The sequence below is a fragment of the Dendrobates tinctorius genome, unplaced genomic scaffold, assembly GCF_039654945.1.
Source record: "Dendrobates tinctorius isolate UK_male_01 unplaced genomic scaffold, ASM3965494v1 ptg000144l, whole genome shotgun sequence".
In the NCBI taxonomy this organism is placed as follows: Eukaryota; Metazoa; Chordata; class Amphibia; order Anura; family Dendrobatidae; genus Dendrobates; species Dendrobates tinctorius.
Window position 1 is genome coordinate 7,036,479 of NW_027361811.1, and position 27,925 is coordinate 7,064,403.

A 27,925-nucleotide genomic window follows, 5' to 3' on the forward strand; every position below is an offset into this window, starting at 1 on the left:
AAAGGAGTACATTTATATATGTATTATAGCTGTAAATATTTTAATGTAAATTGCTGAAATCCAAATGTCTGATTGGTCTATCTTGCACAGAGGATTTTTGTCCGACATCTCTAGAAGACAAAGCCCGAGAACATATAAGATATGATCTGGAAGACTTCATCAAACGTGAATTTAAGGGTAAGTACATTGTATTGAACACTGCTATGAGCACATAGCTTTACCAGTCGCTTGTACTTTTATTTTCTAACTATGACATAATTACTATGATTATAACTGACAGTTACCATCTCCATTTAGGAGCCAGGTTGAATTTGTTTGGGTCTTCGAAAAATGGGTTTGGCTTTAAACAGAGCGACTTGGATATCTGCATGACATTTGAGGGCCTTGAAACTGCAGAGGTAATGTCTTCAGTAAAATACTGTGGCGTGTAATGGGCACTGTAATGAAACGCTTTTTTTTTTTTTTTTTTTTTTTCTTTGCAACTTTTTTTTTTTTTTCTCTAGGAACTAGATTCCATAAAAACCATTGATGAATTGGCAAGGCATCTTAAAAGACATCAAGGTAATCTTAAGTGTTTATTGTGATATCAGCCTAACAAGGGCATAATATACAGCATACTTTACAGGAGCAAGTGGCGGGGGAAAAAAAAATCTCAAGTTTTCTCACAAGTTTTCTTTCCTCTAAGGTTTGAGGAACATTCTTCCGATTACCACAGCTAAAGTACCAATTGTAAAGTTCTACCACGCAAGAAGCGGACTTGAAGGAGACATCAGTTTATATAACACACTGGTAACTATACGTAATAGATAATGAGGGAGTATTGTGGACACAATAGGAACTCAATCCTATTTCTAGTATTGGGCTATGGTCCCACAATCAGTATTTGTAAGCCAAAACCAGGAGTGGGTGACATACAGAAGTGATGTGTTTCTATTGTACTTTTCCTCCGATTGTTCCACCCCTGGTTTTGGCTAACAAATACTGATGTAAAGACCATAGCCTAAAGCTCATTTTTGTCCCGTTTACTAGATTACAGCATCTTGTTTAAATATTTGTAAGCTGTTACCAATACATTTAGGATTGAAAGGAGAAATATGCAAAAGAGTTAGCAGAAAATCAGCTGAGTCCAGTGCCTGACTTGTTCTTTCCTGAAGGTTGTGTGGGGTTTTTTTCCCTTTTTCCCTTCCCTGTTGCAGTTCATTTTAGGGTACTATGACACCCTTTGCATGTTTGCCTCAAAACTTGGTTCTGTATAAATAAACCCTATATGAAAACCAGCTAAATACTTTATCACTTCATTGGGGACACAGCAAACCATGGGTGTATCCTAGTTGGCTCCTCCTCAGTAGTATATATCCAATCGGTACCAAACCTAGCCGTTTTGGCTTAATGTCAGTAGGTGGTGGACATAAGGCCGTTCTCAGCCAGATTTCTACTTTTTTGTTTTTATTTAATTCTTTTTTTTTTTTTTTTTTTTTTTTTTTTTTGTGCATCTACAGCTTGTGAATTGGGCGACAGTGTAATTGGTCACTGATTTCCCTCTAAAGACTGAGAGCAGTGTGAGGTTGAGTCACTACTGTGCCCTCTCGTTTCTACCAGGCAGGACCCTGTCCCACCTAATGTAACATAACACATTGAGTGTTGAGGGCATCCACACAGAGGGAAAGGCGGACTGGTCGTTGCCTACATTCCGCTGCCACAGGCACACCCCCAGAGCGAGAAGTGCAGGGTGATGAACAGCCTCCAGTCCCCCTACTGACAACAATCGGGATACCTGAGTAGACATCCGCATTGTGCTGCGAAGATTGCTGCTGGGGCCTTCAGAACAGGTATCCCACTCTGAGTCCTAGGGAAAATAAGGGGGAAGGGAGCCCTCTGTAAAAATATATAAGATGCTGGTGTTTATTTTTATTAAGTGCTGAGGTGGTGTTTCTCTCACCCATAACAGCACCACAGAGAGGGGGGATCCGCCCTTCAGGGACAGGAACCTACAGATAAAAGGGCGGTACCTCTCCTCCGCCTTCAGTTGGGTTCCTGTCCCTGACGGTGGACCCACAGGACAGTACCTGTTTGCTGTGTCCGAGGATCCAGGGCCGGCCTGACTGGTGCATGGCAGTGGGGAGGCCCCTGCCACAGGAAGGTGCGGTGCCCGAAGACGCCACTGCTGGGGCCGATGCAGGCTGCCAGGTGAGCAGGCGGGAGAGATGTCGGAGCCGCCGCTCTGGTGAGGGCGGCGCCATGGTTCAGAGGTGTACCAAGATGGCGGCCGCCCCAGAAATGGAACCGGCGCATGCGCAGGAGCGCTCTCCCCGACTAAAGCGGTGCAGGCTGAGAGCGGTGACGTCACAAGCCAGGAAATTTAAAATGGTGGGGCTAGCAACACTCCTGGCTGGAAGCGATCCTGAACAATGGGGGATAGCGACCAGCAACAGGAGCAGCAAGCTAGGCAGCAGCTTAAACAGCAGCAGCACCACCATCATCGCCAGAAGGAATGAAACAGGAATGGCCGTTCCAGCAGTCACTCCACGCAGCGCAGCACGTCAGCTGCAAGGAGCAAATCGCCACAAAGAAATCAGCCTGTACAGGAACTTTCTCTGTCTCCCGAATCGGTACCTGCAGCCGCATACTTCTGGGGGAGTGATCTCCGTGAATGTTCACCTTTGTAATAGAATTCCTTTCCCTTACTAGGGAAAGAAGGGGGAAAAAGAACAGGGAATGCCCCACTTGTACTAGACCCCTACCTATATCTTGGGAGAAAAAAACTCTGCGAGTCTTGTACAAAAGAAGTCCTCTGTCAGGAAACTCCGGATTTCGCCTCTGACCTAAGAGCCGCAATCAAATCGGAGGTTCGGCGTGCCCTTACATCCCTTAAGCACAGGGTCAATCAGAAAAGAAAGACACAATAGTGACTTTCCAGTCGGACTCTTCGACTTCGGGAGAAATCGCATCTAAAACCTCAGAATCCGGTTCCTCAGACGAGGAAACAGAGGGGTGTCGCTGCTTTCCCCTAGAAGAGGTAGACAAGCTAGTGAAAGCAGTAAGGTCTACCATGGGGGTGTTGGACCCTAGGCCCGATGAAACGGTCCAGGACATAATGTTCGGGGGACTAGGCCAGAAAAAGCAGAGAGTGTTCCCGCTAAATGAAAATGTTCAGGGCCTAATCAAAAAATGGGATAAACCGAACAGGAAAAACACCACCGTTCCTTCCCTTAAAAGGAAATATCCCTTTGAGGAAGAGGCATCTACATCTTGAGATAAAGCCCCAAAGCTCGACGTAGCTGTTGCAAAGGCCTCAAAGAAATTCGCCCTTCCCTTTGAGGACATGGGCACCCTCAGGGATCCCCTAGATAAAAAGGCAGACACCTTTCTTAAAGGGGTATGGGAATCAGCTGGCGGTAACCTCAGGCCAGCCATAGTGGCAACATGTACCTCAAGTGCCCTAATGGTTTGGGTTGACCAACTCGAAAATCATCTAAGGGAAGGGACGCCACGGGATAAAATCCTAGACTCTATCCCAGCAATAAGGGGAGCGGCTGCCTTCTTAGCGGATTCATCGGCCGATTCAGTCTGGTTGTCCTCCAAGGCAGCAGCACTCTCAAATGCAGCCCGAAGAACACTATGGCTTAAAAGTTGGCCAGGGGACCTACAGATCAAAATGAAACTGTGTTCAATCCCCTGTGAAGGGAAATTCCTTTTTGGGGAGATGTTAGATGACATCCTCCAGAAAGCGGCGGACAAGAAGGATTCCCAAATTTGGGGCCTGCAGCATTTAAAAAGCCCTTTCGGAATGGGAAGTATTTTCAGAGGAGACCACCGAGGGAACAAAAGTGGGACGAGAAGAGATAGAGGGTTCCTCTTTGGTAACCCGTCCCGTGACAAAAAGCCCTCTAAGTGACAGTTCGCCCAGGGTGGGAGGAAGGTTAATCCTTTTCCTGCCAGCCTGGAAGAGAATCTCAACCCTTGGATAGTAAACCTAATCAAGGAGGGCCTAAGAATAGACTTTCTCTCTCTCTCCCACCTCAAAAGTATGTAATGACTCCGCTGAAATCCAGTACGCACGAGCAGGAAGCCCTAGAAAACGAGGTCCTAAGCTTGGTAAAAAAAAGGAGTCCTCAAGGAGGTTCCCCTGCAGGAAAGGGGCAGGGGGTTCTACTCCCCTCTTTTCCTAGTGACCAAACTAGACGGCACGTTTCGGACAATCATAAATCTAAGGAAACTAAACAGATACGTCCGGAATCAAAGCTTCAAAATGGAGTCAATCAGGTCCACCACCAAAATCCTGTTTCCAAACTGCTTCATGACTGTGTTAATCTCAGCGACGCTTATGATCACGTCCCCATTCACAAAGACTCCAGGAAATATCTCAGGTTAGCCGTCTTGATAAAGGGTGAGATGAAAAGAATTCCAATACAGAGCCTTGCCGTTCGGAATATACTCTTACATGGATCAGCAGAGATGTTTTTTCAGTCTGCTTCTAGATTCTGTGACATGGCGGTTGTTCAACTCTTATGTGATCTGCTAGACTTGCATACTAATAGTGCTGAAATAGTCTGCCACCTTACAATTTCCTCATGGAAATTTCCATATGTTTTCTAGTGCCACCCTTTTCACTTCTATGATTTTACTCCTTTCAGTTTCACTACCGGCTCCTGAACCACAGCGTTCAAGCCTTGGTATATTTGATCACGTCTCGTCTGAGATCTAAGTGGGGAAAACTTCTTGCACTTCCCCTTCCTCTTACCTCTCCTGGCCTCTTTATTGTCGAGCCTTGAGTCTGGTTTGTTCCCCAGCTCCTTAAGGTCAGGTTTCTACCTGCTTTTCAAATGAAACTAGTATTTAAGTTTATCTGTGAGTTTGTCTTGTGATGTGTACGCTTTACAGTGATTTTCTTCATACCCATTTTTAGTTATCCTGCCTTGTTTCCCAGAAAGTTACTGTAATTTACTGCCCTGCTTTGTTGCCTTCCCTTCCTGACCTTGTTGGGGTCATGCTGGTCCTGCATTTGGTTCTTTCTTCTTTGGGACGGCTCATGGTTTCCAGTGTCCCCCAATTACGCAATAGAGAAAATGAAGATTTTGGGTACTTACCGTAAAATCTTTCTGAGCCTTTTTCTGGGGACACAGTACCCACCTTTTCTAAATCCCTCTGTTGGGCCCGTCCATATTTTAATTGCTGCTCCTACTGCTTTCCCACTAACTGATCAGCTTGACATCAGTTGGTGGGTGTATACACTACTGAGGAGGAGCTAACTCTTTTTTTTTTTTTTTTTTTGCTTGGTGGCAGCAGCATACACCCATGGTTTCCTGTGAGGGAAGGGTCTGAAAGATTTTATAGTAAGTGCCCAAAATATTAATTTTCCCTACAGCAAAAAGGTGACTACTCAAGCCACCAGAACAGGAGTCACTGTTATATAGGAGAAACGTGAGACAGCAATCCTTTATGATAGACTGCTTTTTTTGTGAAATGTCATTTTAATGGATGACTTACAAGAGTCCTACCATAATTCTATTAAAGGCAAGGCCTATCCTACAAATTACAACCAAACTTTGCTTTTGTTCTGCAGGCTCTTCATAACACTCGTCTTTTAGCATCGTATGCTGCAATTGATTCAAGAGTCAAATATCTGTGTTATATTATGAAAGTCTTCACCAAGGTACAGTCAAAAACAATCTCTGCCTACGATATGATCCTTTATATTCCAAGTCTTATGAAGTGTCCCTTTTTCTCAAAAGATGTGCGACATTGGAGATGCTTCTCGCGGTAGCCTTTCTTCCTACGCATACACACTTATGGTGCTGTACTTTCTTCAGCAGAGGAATCCGCCTCTTATCCCTGTTCTCCAGGAGGTGAGCCCAGATTTGTGTGTATTTTTGACCTGAAACGTCTGCTATAGTTGGTCCGTCACTACTGTGTGGCCAGCATATTACAGATGAGAAATATGACTACTAGACAATCTGTTATCCCTCAGTCTTTGGCTTAAAAATCTGCTCTGTGTAAATGAGGCACAAGATAAGTTTAAAGACCAGCAGTGTGAGCATCACTTTAATTTTGAATACCCATTTATAAACTAAATTGTTTCCTTGATTTTTTTTTTCTGCGATGTGTTTGGGCAAGATGGGCTGAGGTTTCTCAGGAAGGTGAGGAGTGCATGGGAGCTGTACATGGGAGAGGGAAGTATAGAGGGGCTAATGTGTATGAGTCTTGATGGAGGTGGGATGGGGTGGTGAATGTGGATGACAAGGGAGCACAGGAGGATAGAAATCAAGCACATGGTTAAAGGGGAAAGCAAAGTGTGGTTTACCTGATTCCTGCCCTGACTAACTGCCATGGAATAACTGCCATTTACTTGATGCTTAGCTTATGGGTTACTTGTGTGCTGCACCCCACACTGTGTGCTTCCCCTTAGAAAACTACTAAATATATAGGCCACACTACATGATCAGGAGAGAGGGATTGTGGGAGCTGGTTGGGGATAATTTAGCAGCTGGGGCCAGCACACCAGGGGGTGGTTAGATAATTAAAGGCACTAGACCAGGCTACATCTATATGCTATAGCACTTTCCACCTGATAAGATCTAGAGGCCCCAGTCACAGATATAAAGCAGTAAGTGTTAAATATAGTGCAACAAATGAATTATACCAAAGCTTTAGCAGGCACATTAAAATATGTAGCAAAATGGTAAAGCAGCAGACGACTGACAGCAAGCAGTATGGAGTTGGACAATTTGGATATATTGCAGCAGAAAAGACAGCCAGCAGAGGTGGGGAGTTCTACCATTCAGGCTGCTTGCTAACAGTGAATGGAGTGAATATATGCAGGGTGGATCAGTTCAGAAGATGAATGATTTGATTACCTGTGTGAAGAGAGAAGATGAATGTTAATTCCTTGCCATGGATAACTGCTGTTTACTTGATGCTTAGCTTCTGTGATGCTTGCGTGCTGCATGTGGGTTTTTTTTTCTAATTTTTTAATTTTTTTATTAGATCTACACTAGTGACAGTAAGCCTGAGATTCTGGTTGATGGTTGGAATGTGTATTTCTTTTCCCAGATGGGAGATCTGGTAAGTATATGTTCTTTCCCATAATCGGGTGCTTAAAAAAAAAAAAAGACATTGTTTTTTAAAGTGGCTGTGAAGAGCATTTGCCCTTTTGTTCTTAAAAAAAAAAAAAAAAGCTTGTGTAACGAAAGTAGTTGTGGTTAACCCCTTAAAGACCAGGGGTATTTTTGGTTTTGCACTTTCATTTTTTGCTCCCCCTCTTCCCAGAGCCATACATTTTTTTTTTTTTTTTTTTTTTTTTTTTTTTTTTTTTAAATGGCCTTGTGAGGGCTTGTTTTTTGTGGGATGAGTTGTACTTTTGAACTTCACCATTGGTTTTACCATGTCATGTAACAGACAACAGGGGAAAAAATCTAAGTGGAGTGAAATTGCCAAAAAAAAGTTCAATCCCTCACTTGTTTTTTGTTTTGGCTTTTTTTCTAGGTGCAGTAAATGCTAAAACTGACTTTTATCTGAGTGGTGAAAAAAAAAAAAAAAAATCCAAAGTTTGTGTAAAAAAAAAAAAAAAAATTGCTATTTTCCGAGACCCGTAGCGTCTCCATTTTTCAGGATCTGGGGCCGGGTGAGGGCTTATTTTTTGCGTGCCGATCTGACGTCTTTATTGATTCCATTTTGGTGCAGATACGTTCTTTTCGCCCATTATTGCAATGTTGCAGCAACCAAAAAGAACGTAATTCTGGCGTTTCGATTCTTTCTCGCTACGCCATTTACTGATTCGATTAATTTTTATATATTGATGGATCGGGTGATTCTGAATGTGGCGATGCCAATTTTTTTTTTTATTTTGAATGGGGCAAATGGGGGGTGATTTGAACTTCTGTGTCTTATTTTTTTATTTTTAAAAACCTTTTTTGTACTTTTTACTTCAATAGTCTCCATTGGAGACTTGAAGCTGAACTGGTCTGATCGCCTCTGATACATGGAGCAGGGCTGCAGCCCTTCTCTATGTATCAGAAATGCTCACTTACTATGAGTGCCGACCACTAGGTGACCCTCACAGCGATGCAGCAGTGACAACCACAGGGGTCTTCTCCTAACCCCTGATTGTCATGCCAACCCGTCAGCGACCCACAGTCATGTGACACGGGCGCCGATGGGAGGAGGAAGCAACGGGCTTCCTGCGCGTCCATGTTAAATGCTGCTGTCAGTTTGACTGCGGCATTTAACATGTTAACGGCCACAGGTGAATCGCGATTTCACCTAGATTTCATGTTCCGGAAAAGGTGCGAGCTCATCACCGGAGCCTGCACCAAAAAGGGGGAGGCGAAGGGGTTAATTCCCTTTGACACTTGGTACGAAGTAACAGTACAATACAGTGCAAAAGATTATTTTTGACCACTGGCATCTGACTGATTGTATCTATACGCCAACCACAATTTAACACCATACTTTTAGGCAAGTTACATGCAGCAAAAAATAGCCAAGTTTTTCTGTTCTTGGTCTCCCAATACCTGAATGGCAACCAATTCTACTACCTGATTTAACTATCACTTCAAGCAGGGATAATAAGGCAGCAAAGTGTTGCTGATCAGCAAGAGTGCGGTTTCTGAGCACTATCCTTTTCATCACCTGCCCTGCCCCAATGGCTTCAAAACACTGCCCTGAAAAGGGATGCTCCTGTAGGAGCTGCGCCGCTCAGTTATGTACAGGGCTCGATAGAAACTCTGGGGTCAGTAGACTTTATGCGCACACTCCTGCCGAAGCTGCTTGCTTCAGCTCAACGCATTGAGCGGTCAGTCAATCTTGGGATGTTTATCCCTACTGATCATCTACTCGTAGCCTGGTAACCTTACAAATGACTGCTACAGCTTTAAAATTGTACTGGATAGTAAAAACTTAAAACAAACGTTGATTTTTAGGCAAAGTACTGGCCAGAATATGGGAAAAATAAGGAATCTGTTGGCGAACTATGGCTGGGCCTCCTTCGCTTTTACACTGAAGACTTTGATTTTAAAGAACATGTCATCTCAATCAGAAAAAAAAGCTTGCTAACCACCTTTAAAAAGCAGTGGACATCAAAGTATATTGTCATAGAAGGTACATAAGTTCATTCACATTGCTATTTAATGTTGTGCATTATCCTTAGTAGTATTGCAAAATAATCAGAGCGGTTTGAGGAATCCTAAATATGGAAGTTTCTGCATCTTCATTTTAATTTTTATACACTGAATATTCATGAAAACGTTAAAAAAAAAAAAAAAAAAAAAAGTGTGACACTACTGTTCACAGATCGTTAATCGGTCACATGTTCTATTTTAAATGGCATATGCTGATCTACATAATGTATATGTTTGCATTTATAAAAATAGATCCATTTGACTTGACTCACAACCTTGGAGCTGGATTATCCAGGAAGAGTAAGTTCTTAAAATGTCAGCATGTTATTGTATTGTTGTCATCTATTGATTATAAAGTTGTTTTTTTTGTTTTTTTTTCCATCAGTGACAAATTTTATAATGAAGGCTTTTATCAATGGGAGACGTGTGTTTGGCACTCCAATAAAGGGAATCCCCAAGGAATATCCATCCAAAATGGTAATCCATGATTGTAGCTTAATGTTATAGGGGTTATCTAGAACTATTTCTATCTTATTTGATCGTCCATGACCGCACCACCGAGAGAGGGGATCTGCCCTTCAGGAACAGGAAACCTACAGATACAAAAGGGCGGCACCTCTCCCATGCATCAGTTGGTTTCCTGTTCCTGGAGGACAGGGTTCCCTACAGATCGTCTGTGATGGATTGTCAGGAATACCCAGGCCGGCTGACCGACCCAGGTAGCGAGGGGGTCTCCTACCTCGGTCAGTGCGGGGTCCGGGTAGGTCTCCACGGTAGTGAGCGGAGCAAGTGGAGCGGGGTCCGGAGGATGCCCGCCTTCAGGAAGGCCAGTTCCGGCAGGTAAGTATCCCCCCTGGGCCCTTCCTTAGGCTCCTTCCCGTTGTCGTTCTTCTGGCGTCGCTGGCCGGGCATCAGGCGGCGTGGTGGCGCATGGGAGGCTGAGGGGTCATTCCAGGCTGGGGGCGCCGCGCCTGCGTCCTCCCGCATGTCCCCATGGGCTCATTTCAGTGGCGGTGTCGCGTCGGAAGTGACAGGGTGGGGCTTGGGACGTCTGGGCCGGAAGTCGGGTGCCGGCCGGCTTCTGTGTGTGTGTGTGTGTTGGGTCGGGGAAGGGGGTGGGCTCTGAGGGGGGGGGGGAGCCCTGGCCGTAACCCTGCTGACCCTGATGTCCGGGGGAGGATAAGAAGGCGCTGTGATGCGACAGGGATGCTTCTGGCCATTTCCAGAAATGGATGTGTCGGAAGCTCCCATGAACCAGCAGGAGGAGGTGCAGGAGCAAATACACAAGCATGTGCGAGTCTCGGAGAAGCCTCGTACGAACCCCCAGCTAAAGAATAGAGGACGGACTGGGCAGTCTGGCTGCCTGCTTCTACTGCTTGGGTAAGAGCTCTCCATGAAAGTACCCGGATGCAGTATTCCCCATATGTTTTTTCCTTCTCTAGGGGAAAAAGTCTTCTGACAAACTGAAGCATAGGGAGTGTGCCCTTTGCAGTTGCCCTTTGCCAGATGCCTACCCTAAAGTTGTCAGCCATGTGTGCGGCAGACTGTAGGGTTCGAAAGGGGGGGGAAGTGGTCCCTATTTAGGATTGATAGTCCCTCACACTCTCTCCCCCACTTCTACAGGTAACGGAAGAAACCCCTGACTTCACCGCAAGCCTAAGGGAAATAATCTGGGCAGAGGTACAAGATTCCCTAAAATCACGATCACATTGAGAATCTTCTAAAATGCAGAAAAGAGCCAAGTTTTTCTAGCTCAAATTCCTCTACCGCCCCTGGAAGAGGCGAAGATTCCTCGGAGCACTCCGCTTCATCTTCAGAAGAAGATTCTAGCCGTTTTTGCTTTCCCCTGGATCATATGGACAAATTAGTCAAGGCTGTAAGATCCACCATGGGGTGGCGGACGCAAAATCGAAACTCTCAGCGCAGGATCTCATGTTCGGCGGCCTGGATCCAAGAAAGCGTAGATCTTTTCCTCTTAACAAGGTTCAGAGCTTAATAGATAGGGAGTTGAAAAAACCTGAGCCCTTTTTTTTTCCCTACCACCAGCCTTCAAGCGGAGATGCCCCTTGGTAAGCAGATGGGACAAAGCTCCGAAGCTTGACGCAGCTGTCGCTAAAGCCTCGAAAAAATCCTCTATACCCTTCGATGACCTGTACCATGGGAGAAAAAAAGCAGGACAAAGGCACAGCTGTATGACCTCGGGTTAATGAAGCTGCACACACATCATGGAATACTGGTGCCACTTCCAAGGAAAATAGTCTGTATATCCATAGAAAAGAAGGTGGATAAGTACAGTCCATCCCGTGCAAAGAATTTCCTTTATTGTGGCATCAAGTTACCAACAGCAGGCAGATAAAACCATGGAGCAAGTACAGATGATGATCGTTTTGCGCTTACATTGCGCTTCAACAGGTCATCAACCTGTTGAAGCTATTCTTTACACGGAACTGATTGTGCCTATCCACTTCCTTCGATGACATGGCCTCCTTAAAAGATCTGCTAAATAAAAAAGCGGACTCTTTCCTAAAAGGGACATGGGAGATGTCAGCTGGCGCCTTACGGCCAGCAGTTGCCGCTACCTGCACAGCCAGATCCATGATGGTCTGACTGGACCAGCTCGAATCCCAGCTAGAAAGTGGGGTCTCAAGGGAATCCATCTTAAGTGTCCTTCCTATGATTCAGAATGCCGCAGCCTTTCTAGCCGATGCCGCATCTGCCAAAGCAAGGATGGCCGCCAGAACTGCGGGGCTATCTAATGCAGCACGAAGAGCCCTATGGCTAAAATGTTGGCCGGCGGACATTCAGGTCAGATCCCGTCTCTGCTCCATCACATGTGAGGGAGAATACCTGTTCGGCCCAGTCCTGGACGAACTCCTGGAAAAAGCTGTGGATGACAAAGAAATTTCCCAGCTTACCAACCCCTTCTTACAGACGTCCCTTCTCCAGGAATAAGTTCCCTCGTAGAAGGTCGTCCAGAGATCGAGGCAAATGGGATGAAAGAAGGAGAGGTACAGGTTTTCTGTTTGGAGGAGGGGGGGCGTCAGGAAGGCTCATCTCGAGAATCCTAGAAGCCATCCCAATGACTGGTGGCTCCGGTAGGAGGTAGGCTGGCTGCCTTCTACCCAGCCTGGTCCCTGATTTCTAATAGCAACTGGATCTGGGGCGTAATAGCTTCTGGACTACGGTTGGAATTTTCCTTTATCCCCCAGGACAGTTTCAGGGTTACCCCCCTCAGATCTTCCCCATCAGACCAGGCTGCCCTGGAGTATATGAGTAACCCCGGCACACTAATAACATGAAAGTAAAGTCTTCTCAACGACAGTCTTTAATTGTTGTGATTTTATTGATTGTGAAAAAAAGGGTGGTGTTACAATCCAAAAAAGGGTGGTGTTACAATCCAACGTTTCAGCTCTACATCTCGAGCTTTCATCAGGGATATGACTACAATATATACAATAAAAGAACAAAAATCAATAAATAAACTTTATAAAGTATTATAAAACCAAAAATCTAGTGATAGGTGATACATAAGGTGGGGACAGTGTCAAACATCCTTTGTGAAGGTGTGTATGGATCTATAATGATGTGAGGCCAGTGAGTGTGTATTGTGGTGTGATACGGTGAACATGTGAGAGGTTGAAAAGAGGAATAGAGTGAAGGTGTAAGGAGTTGAAAAGCATGAATGTGTAGGTAGTGTTGAGAAAGAGCATTAGGGGACAGTGAAGTGGAGTGGGAATAAAGGTGAGGTCATCTAAGGAGGCAGTGTGTAAGGGGTGCTCTTGGAAATGTTAAGGCATAAGGTATAAATACCTAGATCCTTGGTTTTGAGGTGTGTGTGTATAAGTGGTATAGGTTTGCCTTTGTAATCCAGCTGCTGGAACGGTACCTATAGTAACCACTGAGAAAGGGTATAGGTTAAGGAATAGCAAGGTATATAGAAAGAAAAGATATAAAAGAAAGTTTTAGGGGTCACATACCGATGTGTAGGGTCAGCACGTGACTCCCGTCCTAAGGACAAAAAAGCAGGTCAATAAGCTGAGATGGAGAAAGGAAACCCAGTCTATGAAGACTGTAGGGCACCATTACCTTGTGTCCTAAATCTAGTCAGGTGTGGAGGAGGCCGGAAGTGCATGTGGCTTAGTGCAGTGATGTTAAATACTGTCAAGCACTTCCTGATTGGGTGGGGAAGGGGCGGGAATGGGGGGAAGGGCCATCGCCATCTTAGTGAGGTCAAAAATGTCTGAATGAATGTACTGCCCTGGAGGCTGAAGTTCAAGACCTGTGCGATAAGTCCTGATGGAGGTACCAGAGTCAAAAAGAGGCAGAGGCTTCTACTCCCCTCTGTTCCTAGTCCGTAAGCCAGAGGGTGCCTTTAGGACTATAATTAATTTAAGGGCTCTCAACAGGTTACTGGTCATACGCCTGTTCAAAATGGAAACTGTCAATTCTGCAATAAAGTTGCTATTTCAAAACTTTCATGGTGGTATTAGACTTTAAAAGACGCCTATTACCATGTACCGATCTATGCGGCCCTTCAACGCTTTCTTCCAGAGTGGTGGTTCACTTAGAAGGGTCAGTGCAGCAATTTCAATATGTCACCCTTCCTTTTGGCCTGGCAGTTGCCCCTCAGGTATTCACGAAGGTCATAGCTGAGGCTATGGCCCATCTACAGGAATCAGATATTATGGGGGTCCCCTACCTTGATGACTTTCTCATCATAGGCAAAAAAAAATTTCCAAAGACATACTGATGGAGAATTTAGATTGTGAGCCCCATCGGGGACAGTGATGTGTGCAAACTGTAAAGCGCTGCGGAATATGTTGTTGTTGTTGTTGTTATACAGGGGACCATTGTCAGCAGCAGTTGCAAAAGGCTATGTCGGCCCTGAAACGGTTAGGGTGGCTACTTAACTTCAAAAAATCTCGGCTACAGCCCATGAAAGTACAGCAATTTTTAAGTTTAATCTTAGATTCTCAGATCCAAGAATGCCGCTTTCCGTCCAAGAAATTAATACGCCTGCGTTGTCGGGTCCTAAATGCCTTCAACAATCCCACCATGTCCCTCAGGAAAGCTATGTCCCTATTGGGCTCCCTCTCTTCCTATATCCCTGCAGTCCCGTGGGCCCAGTTCCATACAAGAAGTCTACAGGGTGAGGTCCTACTTCATCAGAAAACTCTTGGGGGTTCCCTGGAAGGCCAGCTGTCCCTATCCCGTAACACTAGAGTCCCTGAGGTGGTGGTAGACAGAAATCTATCCAGAGGGGTGCCCTGGGAGTATAACATAACCCTTATTGTCATGACAGACACAAGCCCTTCTGGCTGGGGGGCTCATATGGGTGAAATTTTAGTCCAGGGCTTATGGGATCATCAGGTAGACATGTCTTCTAACCTGAAAGAATTAACAGCGGTAGAGCAGGCGGTTAAGAGACTCCTTGTGTATCTGCAGGGTCATCATGTGAGTGTTTTCCGACAATCAGGTCGCAGTGGCTTATATCAACCACCAAGGCGGAACTCGTTCCACACCCCTGATGATGGTGGTAGAACGCCTGTTCCAGTTGGCAGAGCGGCATTTTCTGTCTTTAACGACCTTGCACATAAGAGGAAATGAAAACACCGCCGCAGATTTCTTAAGCCACAATCTTCTGAGACAAGGCGAATGGTCCCTAAAAACCTCCATCTTCAACTTGATTGTACAGAGATGGGGTCAACCGGACGTGGATCTCTTCGTGACCAGGTAGATCAGAAAAGTGAGACAATTCTGCTCACTGAATCCCAGGGAAGATCCGCTGGCCGTAGACGCTTTTCTAATAAAATGGGACTTCAGGCTAGCATACTCCTTTCCTCCTGTCTCTCCTACCCTTAGTGGTGAGGAAAATTAGGAAAGACAGGGCGAGGGTTACAGTGATCGCTCCGTTCTGGCCCAGGAGGGCATGGTTCTCATGCCTCAGGACCATGTCGATGTCCGACCCTTGGGTTCTACCAGACGGCCCAGTTTACCATCCGCAGGTGGCTGGCCTACATCTGACGTTGTGGGCTTTGAACGGACACTGCTAAAAGACAAAGGGTCTTCACCATGCATAATAAATACCCTGCTCAAAAGCAGGAAAGAAATTAACTAAAATTTTCGTTAGAACCTGGAAAAGGTTCCTACAGAATTCCTGAGTTGTAGCTTGGGAATCGGTGCCCATATCCCAGATCCTAAAATTCCTGCAAAAAGGTCTAGACATGGGACTTTCCACCAGTACCCTTAAAGTGCAAGTGTCAGCCTTAGGGGTCCTTTTTAGCTGCATCATCGCCAGTAATTACTGGATCAATAGGTTTATTAAAGCAGCGAGTAGGTCCAGACCAGTTGTCAAAAATAGGTTCATGCCATGGGATTTGAACCTAGTGCTCTCGGCCATGACAGAGGCACCCTTTGAGCCCATTTCTTCAGCCTCGATTAAAAACCTTTCCCTTAAGGTAGCCTTCCTAGTGGCACTGATGTCAGCTCGTCAAGTAAGTGATATCCAAGCGTTTAGGCTTCCTCCATATACGCAATTCCAGGATGACAGCGTAATACTTAGGGCTGATACGGCATACTTGCCTAAGGTATCTTCCAGCTTCCATAGGACACAAGAAATAGTCCTTCCATCCTTCCTACCTAACCCGGTTAATCAAAAAGAAGAGACGCTACACACCCTAGATGTTAGGAGTTGTCTCCTGGAATACCTAGCGGTTACTGACTCCTGGAAAAAAAAATGCCTTGTTTGTCTCCTTTCAAGGCACCAGGAAAGGCCTTAGGCTGGAGTCACACATAGCGACTCACCAGAGATCCTGACAACGATATCAATGTGTCAGGATCGCTGGTGAATCGCTATGTGATCGCTGGTGAGCTGTCAAACAGACAGCTTCACCAGCGATCAGCACAGCGACGCCCGGCGTTGCTGTGCACGTTAGTAACCAGCGCGCTGATGCAGGAGGCTGGTAACTAATGTACACATCGGGTATCCAAGGGACGTGCGTCCCTAGATACCCGATGTGTACTTTAGTTACCAGCTCCCTGCATCAGCGCGCTAGTAACGTACACCGAGTATCTAAGGGACGCACGTCCCTTGGATACTCGATGTGTACATTAGTTACCAGCAGATCGCTGGTCTCCCGCCTGTCAGACGCAGCGATGCGTGGTGGCCAGCGGGAGACCAGCGACCAAAAAAAAAGTCCTGGCCTTTCCTGCAGCGATACCGGCAGGGGGGGCCGGTCGCTGTCACACACAGCGATCTCGCTGATGAGATCGCTGTTGTGTCACAAAAATTGTGACTCAGCAGCGATCTCGCTAGCGAGATCGCTATGTGTGACGGGGCCTTTAGGGATTAAAAAAACACAATAGCTAGGTGGATTAGAGAGGCTTTCACTAGCGTACTCATCAAGAGGTAGATTGGCACCTGGAAAACTGAGGGCACCTTCCACTAGAGCCATGGCGACTTCGTGGACCAAAAGATCTGAAGTCCCCATTGACCAGATGTGTAAGGCTGCTACTTGGTCCTCTCCAAGAACGTTTCACAACCATTATAGGTTAGATCTGGGTGTTTCCTCAGACCTCTCCTTTGGTGTAAGTGTGCTGCAGGCTGTAGTCCCTCCCTAAGTAGTTATTACTCTCTGTAATTCTCTTGGTGGTGCTGTTATAGACGATCGAATAAAGTCTAGGTACCTGCCAGTTAACTGTATTTTTCGGAGTTCATGACAGCACCCTTAGATTCCCTCCCCTTTTAGTTCTGGGTTCCTCTTGATTCACATGTGGTAAATAGTTGGTAGTAATAGTATTGTACATAAATCATGCCATTAACTTTGGAGATCCTGTTGCTGTTGTGCTCTGTAATCTGTAGGTTTCCTGTTCCTGAAGGGCGGATCCCCTCTCTCGGTGGTGCTGTCATGGACTCCGAAAAATACCGTTAAAGGGAACCTGTCACCCCCCCCCCAGGGCGTTTTTCAGTTAAACAGCCACCTCCAGCAGCACTAAGGCTGCAATCTGTGAAGGTGGCCTTCTTTTTCTGACCCCTAGTAACGCTGAAATATCGACTTTTATAAATAGCTCCTCATACCTGTAATGTGTCCCATAGGTATGTTTTCCCCCTGTATCAGCTGCCTACCATCCGTCCATCATGTCTGCCCGGTGTCTCGGCGCTGTCCACCATCTGTCCACCATGATGCCCCTGAGCGTTGCTGCAGTGTGTTATGATATATTCACACTGAGGGACTGGGGCCTCCAACACGCAGGCACAATAGACTGATGTCTGTTCTCGGACAGTGCGCACTGTGCGTGCCTGAGAACTCTTGTCACAGCGCTGGCATTCAAAACAGGAGGAGGCACCGATGCACAGGGGCATCAGGATGGACAGATGGTTGGCGGCGTTGAGACACTGGACAGGCATGATGGATGGTAGGCGGCTGATATAGGGGGACACAACATGCCTATGGGAGACATTACAGGTATGAGGAGGTATTTATAAAAGTCGATATTTCAGCGTTACTAGGGGTCAGAAAAAGAGGCACCTTCACAGAATGCAGCCTTAGTGCTTCTGAAGGTGGCTCTTTAACATCCTGGGGGGGTGACAGTTTCCCTTTAACCGGTAAGTAACTCCGGTTAAGAAACGAGACTTTTTTTTTTTTTTTTTAAACTATGGGTATAAGAACTTACAGGCAGATAATTGCCAAGTACTTGCCTGTTGTGTCCAGCACTGATCTCTGGCGATTTAGCGGCTTTCACTGACATGTAATGACATTCAAAATCTGCAGTGGAGACTAGCGTCTGTGTTACAGAAACTGACATCCTGCGGCTCATAACCCGCACCGCAGGAGAGTTTACGCAGCGTTAAATAGAAGTACAGTTTGTAGGATTTCTATTAATACCATCCACTGTGCTTCTAATGCAGAAAGCAGTGCTTGTGCCCTGCATCCAAAATGCTGCTATTCCAGATCATAGGTACGCAGCCTGACTCAAAAAATGTTTTCTCCTTTACCTCATTGGGGGATACAGGAATATGGGTGTTATGCTCCTGCCACTAGGAGGCTGACACTAAGTTAATACAAAAAAAGTTTGCTCCTCTGCAGTATACACCCGCATGCTGGCTCCGAGAAAACCAGTTATTGCTTGTTGTCCGTAGGAGGCATGCAGGTCTTTCAGACCAAAAGCTTTTTTTTTTTTTTTTTTCATTTTTAACCCTTTACTTTTTTATTTTTTTTTCCATTGAACGAGCCATCAACAGGTGAGCACGGGGAGGCTCGCCTCTCTGTATCCTCTCCTGCGACGTGTGATGCCATGCCTGGGCTGCCTTTTTAGGGGCGACTGGTCCATTAAAAGGCACCGATCTCCCTGCACCCTTAATGGACGAGCATATGGAGTATCTCCTCCACGTATCCTCTTCCGCAGTCAGACCTAATGCCTGACATTTAGGCTGGGTTCACACGTAGCGGAACTCCCGCGGAAGATACCGTCAGAATTCCATTCCACGGAAAATCGCACTTTAAATTCCCGCGATTTTCCCGCGGAAAAACTAGCGATTTGCAAGCGTAATTAGCTTGCAGGATTCTAGCGTTTTCCAAGCGATCTGTAGCATCGCTTGGAGAACTGATTGACAGGTTGGTCACACTCGTCAAACAGTGTTTGACGAGTGTGACCAACTTTTTACTATTGAGGCTGCCTATACAGCATCTGTAGTAAAAATATCTAATGTTAAAAATAATTAAAAAAAAAATCGGGTTATATTCACCTTCCGATGTCCCGCGCAAGATCCCAGGGCTCCGCGATGCTCTGGAAGGTCCCGTACCCAGTGATGCATTGCGGCAATGACCTTTGACGTCGCGTTCTGGCGAGACCGCTACAGTATCGCGAGACAGCGACGTCAGCAAAGGTCATTATCGCAATGCATTACTAGGAGCGGGACCTGCCGCGTGTATCGCTGATGCCTGGGGACGCTGCGCGGGACATCGGAAGGTAAATATAACCCGATTTTTTTTTTTTTTTATTTTTTTTTTTTTTCTATCTTTTTACAGGGATATGGTAACCACAGCCCGGAGGACAGTCTCCTCTCCTCCGGGCCGTGGGTACCATCCACAAATGTTCGGCTTACTTTTCGCATGGTGGGCACAGCCACATGCGGAAAGTAAGCAGAACAATGCATTCCTATGTGGGCGTAATTGCCGAAATTCCGCAAAATAATGAGCATGCTGCGTATTTATCCGCGATGCGATTCCACCGCGGGAAAATCCACCGCATTCGCACAGCATTGCGGAATCCCATAGGATTGCATGGGATGCTGTTTTTTTGCGTTTTCGCGGCAAAATTGCGCATTAAAAACCGCCGCGATAAAACCGCAACATGTGAACGCAGCTTTAGCCCTGTCCCATCCTAGGGGATTTAACCCCTTGGATGTACAGAGGCCCCATTTGCTGTCCATGCAGTCCCCACTGCACCACCACTGTTAAAGGGATGGTGGATTGAGGGTTACCCCTGCACCGTCCATGACCAGCAGCGGCAACAGGAGGACATGTGCCCGCCGTATAGTGCTGGCTTACCTGCTGCCCGGCAGCTTCTCTTGGTAAGTGCTGGGGCTGGAGGGTTCTGGGCAGGCAGTCTGGGGCAGCGCTGGCATAAGTGGGGCTCATTCTGGCAGCGGCGGCGCTTCTTTGTCCTTCCTGCATCGGCGCCGATAAATTTAGTCCCCGGCTTCGGCCTTCTGCGGGCAGCAGCCTGAAGCCCACGTTATGACACATTCCAGCGGCTCTGCCCACGTTTTTGGCTCTTTTCATCCAGGGCAAGAAGCGCCTCTCCTAATCTCGGCGGCCATCTCCCCTCCTCCCATGATCCCTCCGGACACACTCTGACATCTGGCAGTGGTCCCTGAGGCAATTAGTCAGGGACAACTCACCGCAGATTATCTGGGGAGGCTCAACAGCTGAAGTGCCACGCAGAAGGAACTGGGGACACAGGATCTGGGTAAGGGAGCGCTGATCCATACATCCCTCCTCTTCCCTGCTGTAAGCCATTCACTGCAGGAATCCCTAATTTTTAAAGGAGACATATAGAAGGGTACAATGTCCCATCTCAATGCTTCTGAAAAGGCTAATTAGGCTATTGCAGTCTTCACTGCATGCACCTCATGTCAGTCTGCGTATCCTAAGGCTGAGTTCACCACTCTGTCAAGCCTGTGAACCCCCCCAAATGCGCTCAGGAGTCTGTCGCCACCGAGTCCAGTATACTTAGTCCTCCTGAGTGGGCTTCGTCACTGTTACAGTCCATGGCTTCTCTGACCAAAGCGATTGAATCCCTCCGTGATCCTTCTGGGGAACTGAGTGTTAGCAGGACTGATGTAGACGGATCCTCCCCCAGACGGGAGCAGTCGGTTAGCAGGGACCGGAAGCACTCGAAGCCTACACGTGCCTAGAAAATGGATCTGTAGCACGTCTCCCGAGCAAACACGTACCTTATTGTCTGAGAGCTCAGTTTCTCGCGCTCCCTCTCCAGAGGTCAGCAGCGAACGTGAGTCCAAGCATGAATCAGACGGTTCCTTGGATCCGAATTCTCCAGATTTTCAGAAAACTGTGGATTCACTGATTGAGGCTGTCAATCAGACTATGAAGGTTGAGGAAGATTCCGGCTCTGTTCTGGATCATGCCATGTTCTTTAAAATGACTAAATGCCCTCATAAGGCATTTGCCATTCACCCTGAGTTTTGGGCCATAATTAATCGGCACAGAGTGATCGGATAAATGCTTCACAGGACAAAAACCTCTTGAGGCGAAGTATACTTTTTCAGCTGAGCTAAGGAACGATTAGGCTGAATCTCCGGTTGTAGACCCTCTGTTTTTGAGGCCTCCGGTTCGGCTCTCTATCCATCCTTCTCTGCAGCCTGGGTAGCTAAGTCAATGGTCTTCTGGTTGGAGACCTTAGCTAAGTCCATTCAGAACAGTAATCTTCCCCTGAGGCAGTGCACCTTGCCAGCCAAATTTCTCGGGCAGGTGGTTACCTGGTACACGCATCTTTGGATGCGGCTGGCTGCTGTTCTGTCACAGCTAATCCATCACGATCAGAAGAGCATTATGGCTCAGAGAGTGGAAAGCTGACTCTGCGTCAAAGTCTCTCGCATCTCTTCCTTATCAGAGAGGCTGCTTATATGGGGAAAAGCTGGATCAGCTTATTTCCGATGCTACGGGAGGGAAGAGCAAATTTCTTCCCCAACAGAGACTTTAGGCGTCCTTTTTGCAGACAACATTTCCGATTCCGATCCTTTCGCTCGAGTCCGGGCTAGTCCACTACCACCACTTCTGGGTCAGGGTGCTCTCCACGCAGGGACAGAGGATCCCAGGTCTCCTATAGGCCCAACTAGCAGTAGAAATCTCAACCCAAACAGTCTAGATATAAGGGACCTAGGTCTCAGTCTTTCTGCCCAATGACTCCTGGCTCTATCCGGTCGACACCAGCAGGGTAGGCCGCCGCCTACTTCTTTCGTCAGGCCTGGCTTTCCGTCGTCCACAACGAATGGGTCAGACTTGCTGTCATCTGGATACAAGATTGATTCTGCCACGTGCCCCCCCCCCCCCCCAAACACGTTTCTTCCTCTCCTGTCATCTATCAGAGGTAGGGGCAAAGGCTTTTTCCCGAGCCATACAGTGCCTACAAGTAGTATTCAACCCCCTGCAGATTTAGCAGGTTTGATAAGATGCAAATAAGTTAGAGCCTTCAAACTTCACACAAGAGCAGGATTTATTAACAGATGCATAAATCTTACAAACCAAAAAGTTATGTTGCTCAGTTAAATTTTAATAAATTTTAAACATAAAAGTGTGGGTCAATTATTATTCAACCCCTAGGTTTAATATTTTGTGGAATAACCCTTGTTTGCAATTACAGCTAATAATCGTCTTTTATAAGACCTGATCAGGCCGGCACAGGTCTCTGGAGTTATCTTGGCCCACTCCTCCATGCAGATCTTCTCCAAGTTATCTAGGTTCTTTGGGTGTCTCATGTGGACTTTAATCTTGAGCTCCTTCCACAAGTTTTCAATTGGGTTAAGGTCAGGAGACTGTCTAGGCCACTCCAACACCTTGATTTTTTGCCTCTTGAACCAGGCCTTGGTTTTCTTGGCTGTGTGCTTTGGGTCGTTGTCTTGTTGGAAGATGAAATGACGACCCATCTTAAGATCCTTGATGGAGGAGCGGAGGTTCTTGGCCAAAATCTCCAGGTAGGCCGTGCTATCCATCTTCCCATGGATGCGGACCAGATGGCCAGGCCCCTTGGCTGAGAAACAGCCCCACAGCATGATGCTGCCACCACCATGCTTGACTGTAGGGATGGTATTCTTGAGGTCGTATGCAGTGCCATCCAGTCTCCAAACGTCACGTGTGTGGTTGGCACTAAAGATCTCGATCTTGGTCTCATCAGACCAGAGAACCTTGAACCAGTCTGTCTGAGTCCTCCAAGTGATCATGAGCAAACTGTAGACGAGCCTTGACATGACGCTTTGAAAGTAAAGGTACCTCACGGGCTCGTCTGGAACAGAGACCATTGCGGTGGAGTACGTTACTTATGGTATTGACTGAAACCAATGTCCCCACTGCCATGAGATCTTCCCGGAGCTCCTTCCTTGTTGTCCTTGGGTTAGCCTTGACTCTTCGGACAAGCCTGGCCTCTGCACGGGAGGAAACTTTCAAAGGCGGTGCAGGCCGTGGAAGGCTAACAGTAGTTCCATAAGCCTTCCACTTCCGGATGATGCTCCCAACAGTGGAGACAGGTAGGCCCAACTCCTTGGAAAGGGTTTTGTACCCCTTGCCAGCCTTGTGACCCTCCACGATCTTGTCTCTGATGGCCTTGGAATGCTCCTTTGTCTTTCCCATGTTGACCATGTATGAGTGCTGTTCACAAGTTTGGGGAGGGTCTTAAATAGTCAGAAAAGGCTGGAAAAAGAGATAATTAATCCAAACATGTGAAGCTCATTGTTCTTTGTGTATGAAATACTTCTTAATACTTTAGGGGAACCAAACAGAATTCTGGTGGTTTGAGGGGTTGAATAATAAATGACCTTCTGAATAAACTTTTCACAATTAAAAAAAAAATTAAACAAAGAAATAACATTCTTTTTTGCTGCAGTGCATTTCACACTTCCAGGCTGATCTACAGTCCAAATGTCACAATGCCAAGTTAATTCCGAATGTGTAAACCTGCTAAATCTGCAGGGGGTTGTTGAATACTACTTGTAGGCACTGTAGACACATTGCGTCACGACTGCATCATTGTCCCCGTCTCAGAAAACGAAAAATTTCAAGGTTTCTACTGTAATCTTTTCGTTGTCCCAAAAAAAGGACGGAAGGATGAGACCAATACTAGACCTCAAACTTCTAAACAAGTTTGTCAAGCTGTCATTTCTGCATGGAATCTCTGCGTTTAGTTATCACTTCAATGGAAGAAGGGGAATTCTTGGCATCCACTGGCATCCTAGATGCTTACCTGCATAGCCTGATTTTTTTTTTTTTTTTTTTTTTTTTTCCTCCCCCACCAGAGATTCCTGCGCTTCGCCATGCACGACCAGCATTTTCTGTTCACAGCCCTGCCCTTCGGCCTTGCTACAGCTCCGAGTGTTCACAAAGGTCATAGCAGCCGTCATGTTCATCTTGCACTCTCAGGGCGTGGTCGTTCTGCCCTATCTAGCCCTTTTGGTCAAAGGTCCGTCTTTCCACGATTGCGTGGAGTCCGTCTGCATCACTTGCAAAACTTTCTTGCTTGGGCTGGATGATAAACTTCAGCAAATATTCACCCAGCCCAGCAGATATTCTTTTTAGGGATGACCCTGGACACCTCCCGAGGGTTGGTAATTCTCCCTCGAGACAAAGTCCTAGCCCTTCAACAAGGAGCCCGCACTCTTCATCATTTTATCCTCTCATTCCATCCGGTTTGCTATGAGGGTACTAGGAAAAATGGTGGCCGCAATGGAAACTGTGCCTTTTGCGCAGCTGCACCTTCGTCCCCTGCAACATGCTCTTCTGGCAGCTTGGGACAGGAACCCGTCCTCCTTCGACTGCAGGTGCCATTCATCCCTTAGGGTCAGGCAGGCTCTCAGATGGTGGACATTGAGCTCTTCCCTCAATCGGGGAAGTCTTTTCTCCCACTTCAATGGCAAGTGGTCACTACCGATGCCAGTCTTTTGAGCTGGGGAGCAGTCTTTCGTCACCACACTGCTCAAGGCTGCTAGTCAATCCAGGAATCGAGGCTCCCTATCAATGTTCTGGAGATCCGTGCAATACGGCTGGCCCTGCAGCAGTTCCGTCTTCTAGCGGGTCACCCCATCCGAATTCGATCAAACAATGCCACAGCCGTGGCATACATCAATCAGCGGGGGTACCCACAGCAGGGCGGCCATGTCCGAGGTGACTCTCGTTCTCCGTTGGGCAGATAAGAACAACTTGGTAATCTTTAGTGGTGTACATTCCAGGCGTAGAAAACTGGACAGCAGATTTACTCAGCTGTCAGGGGCTCACCTCGGGAGTGGGAGCTTCATCCAGAAGTTTTCAACCAGATCTGTCTTCGCTGGGGGACCCCAGATTGGGAAACTTTGGCATTCAGTCTAGATGCCATGAAATCCATGTTTATACCGCGGTCCTGGGATCCAAGAGCAATCTGAGTGGATGCTCTGGTTCTTCTGTGATGCCACTTTTGTCTTCCGTACATTCCCTCCCCCCCCCCCCGCGCTACCGTTCCTTCTGAGGGTTATCGGGAAGGTCAAGGCGGGAGGAGTCCCAGTGATCCTGGTAGCTCCGGACTGGCCTTGCCACGCGTGGTTCGCAGAGTTGGTGTGCATCGACGTCTGCGTACCCTGGAGGCTGCCAGATCATCCGATTTTGCCACCAGATCTTAGGGGCCCTGTGTTTAACGGCGTGGTTTTGACCCAGGCTAGGTTTTCCCAACAGGTTGCCTCCACAATGGTTAGTGTGTGTAAACCCAGGTTATACACAGTTATCACCATACCTGGAAGACCTTTTTTGCTTGGTGCAAGGATTGTGGCCTTCCTCCTCTCGTCTTCTCCATTCCCACCATTTTAGAGTTCCTACAGGCAGGTTTGGACTTGGGCCTGGCACTCGGCTCTCTCAAGGGCCAAATCTCTGCCCCATTGGTCTTATTTCAAAGAAGGATTGCGACACGACTTCTAGTGAAGACTGCCATACATGTGGCACCTCCCTTTCGCATGCCTTTAGAGCCTTGGGACCTCCACTTGGTTCTCAGTGCCCTACAGGAACCCCCCTATGAACCACTACAGGACATTTCGTTGGTTTTTCAGTCCTGGAAGGTCATCTTCCTTGTTGCAATTATGTTTATCAGGCGAGTTTCTGAACTAGCCACTCTCTCCTGTCAGGTGTCTTTTCTTAATTTCCATCAGGACAGCAGTGGCAGCAGCATAACACAAGACCATGGGTGTTATGCTGCTGCCACTAGGAGGCTGTCACTAAATTAAAATGAAAAGTTAGCTTCTCCTCTGCATTATACACCCTCATGCTGGCTCTGAGAGAACCAGTTTGGTGCAAAAGCAGTAGGAAAAATATTAACAACATAGAGTACAACATATGTTGTTAATATTTTTCCTACTGCTTTTGCACCGAATTGGTTCTCTCAGAGCCAGCATGAGGGTGTATAATGCAGAGGAGGAGCTAACTTTTTTTTTTTATTTTAATTTAGTGACAGCCTCCTAGTGGCAGCAGCATAAAACCCATGGTCTTGTGTCCCTCAATGAGTGGCTCGGAGAAAAGGATTTTACTGTAAGGTACACACAAAAATCCCTGTTTCTGCGTACTTTATTAAAGGTTTTTCTGTAGACCCTGCCTAAGGAGTGACAACCTCCCCCTTCTGTCAAACTTTAACCCCATTATTGCAGTGGCAAAAGGCGCCTCACACTGCAGGGAACACACAGTATTAGCTACATTCTTGCTACCCATGTCATGTTTAGTTGCAGTAACTGCAAGATCAGTGTGACTTTCAGATCTGTCATCTGTCTGTTTTTTGTTTGTTTTTTTTTCTCTTTCATTATAGGAATACTTCTTTGATCCAGATGTCTTGACTGAAGGAGAAGTTGCTCCAAATGACAGATGTTGCCGCATTTGTGGCAAAATTGGACACTTTATGAAAGACTGCCCAATGCGGAGAAAGTAAGTAATCGTATTGAAATAAAACAAACATTATATAAAATAACTTAACCTTTTCAAGCCTATGTTTCGGAGATATACACTTTATCTGATATTGGACACCTTTTTACCCCTTCATGCAGCTGTGCGTTCGTGGTTTTGTTTTTTATTTTTTTTTTTTTTTCTCTTCCTGTCCTTCCAAGAGCCATAACTTTTTATTTTTCCATCCACATAGCCATATGAGGGATTTTTTATTGTGGGATGAATTGTGCTTTTGAATGACACCATTAAGTTCATCATGTGATGTGCTGGGAAGTAGGGAAAAAATTCCAAGTGTGTTGAAATCTATATGGTAAAACTTGTCATGGCATCATGATTCTCCAGGTCAATATGTTTATGCAAAAGCTAAACATATAGTGGGGGTTTTTTTTTACCACCGAATATACAAAATTTAGCTTGTTGCCGTTTTCCAATACCCATAACTTTTTCAATTTTCAGGATATGGAGCTGTGTGAGAGCTTAATGTTTTTGGGCCCTAAGGCTAGTTTCACACTTGCTTTTTTTTGCAGCGCGTTTTTCCCGCAAAAAAACGCATTGAAAAAACGCATACAACTGCTGCGTTTTTTTTCAAGCATTTTTATGAGCATGCATGAAAAAAACGCAGCGTTTTTATGCGTTTGTATGCGTTTTTAGTGCGTTTTTACCGCGTTTGCGTTTTTTTCCAACATTAGGTGGCCCCTCACACTAACCCAAACCATGACTTTACTAACCCTGACCCTGACCCTAACCCTGACCCTAAACCTTAACCAAACCATACTTAACCCTAACCCAAACCCTAACTAACCCTGACCCTAACCCTTAACCAAACCATACTTAACCCTAACCCAAACCCTAAACCCTAACTAACCCTAACCCTGACCCTAACCCTTAACCAAACCATACTTAACCCTAACCCAAACCCTAAACCCTAACCCTGACCTTAACCCTAACCCTGACCCTAACCCTTAACCAAACCATACTTAACCCTAACCCTGACCCTAACCCTTAACCAAACCATACTTAACCCTAACCCTGACCCTAACCCTTAACCAAGCCATACTTAACCCAAACCCTAACTAACCCTGACCCTAACCCTGACCCTAACCCTTAACCAAACCATACTTAACCCTAACCCTGACCCTAACCCTTAACCAAACCATACTTAACCCTAACCCTGACCCTAACCCTTAACCAAACCATACTTAACCCTGACCCTAACCCTTAGCCAAACCATACTTAACCCTGACCCTAACCCTAACCCTAAACCCCCTTAACTAACCCTAACTCTAACCCAAACCCCTAAATTCCATGGTTAACAAAAAAAAAGCATGTGCAAAAAAACGCATACATGAGCATGCCAGTGCGCACGTATGCGCATCCATAGGCTATAATGGCCATTTTTAGCGCAAAACGTGCGCATGCGCTTTTTTGCAGGGCCAAAAAATGCAACATGCTGCGTCTGGAAAATACAAACGCACACCCCAAAAAAAACGCAGCGCATGAAAATCGCATACGTGCGCTTACCAGCGCGCAGGTATGCGCACCCATGTTAAATATAGGGGAAAAAACGCATGCGCAGGTATGCGTTTTTTTCCAGCGCAAAAAGACGCAAATGTGAAACCAGCCTAA

The 27,925-nt window shown here is 46.4% G+C and overlaps 1 protein-coding gene across 2 annotated transcripts in view; it reads left to right on the forward strand.

Moving 5' to 3' along the window:
* Positions 1 to 27,925, forward strand: part of TUT7 (terminal uridylyl transferase 7) — a 149,666-nt gene that overhangs the window by 114,607 nt on the left and 7,134 nt on the right. Inside the window, exons 15-25 of one of the 2 annotated variants that reach the window (XM_073545990.1) lie at positions 91 to 177; positions 298 to 398; positions 504 to 561; positions 686 to 789; positions 5,564 to 5,653; positions 5,733 to 5,846; positions 6,985 to 7,062; positions 8,919 to 9,096; positions 9,369 to 9,416; positions 9,502 to 9,593; positions 26,166 to 26,281. In XM_073545990.1, coding sequence (XP_073402091.1) covers positions 91 to 177; positions 298 to 398; positions 504 to 561; positions 686 to 789; positions 5,564 to 5,653; positions 5,733 to 5,846; positions 6,985 to 7,062; positions 8,919 to 9,096; positions 9,369 to 9,416; positions 9,502 to 9,593; positions 26,166 to 26,281 — 1,066 coding nt within the window. The remainder of the gene's footprint in view (positions 1 to 90; positions 178 to 297; positions 399 to 503; positions 562 to 685; positions 790 to 5,563; positions 5,654 to 5,732; positions 5,847 to 6,984; positions 7,063 to 8,918; positions 9,097 to 9,368; positions 9,417 to 9,501; positions 9,594 to 26,165; positions 26,282 to 27,925) is intronic. The other variant, XM_073545991.1, reaches the window with a different exon arrangement.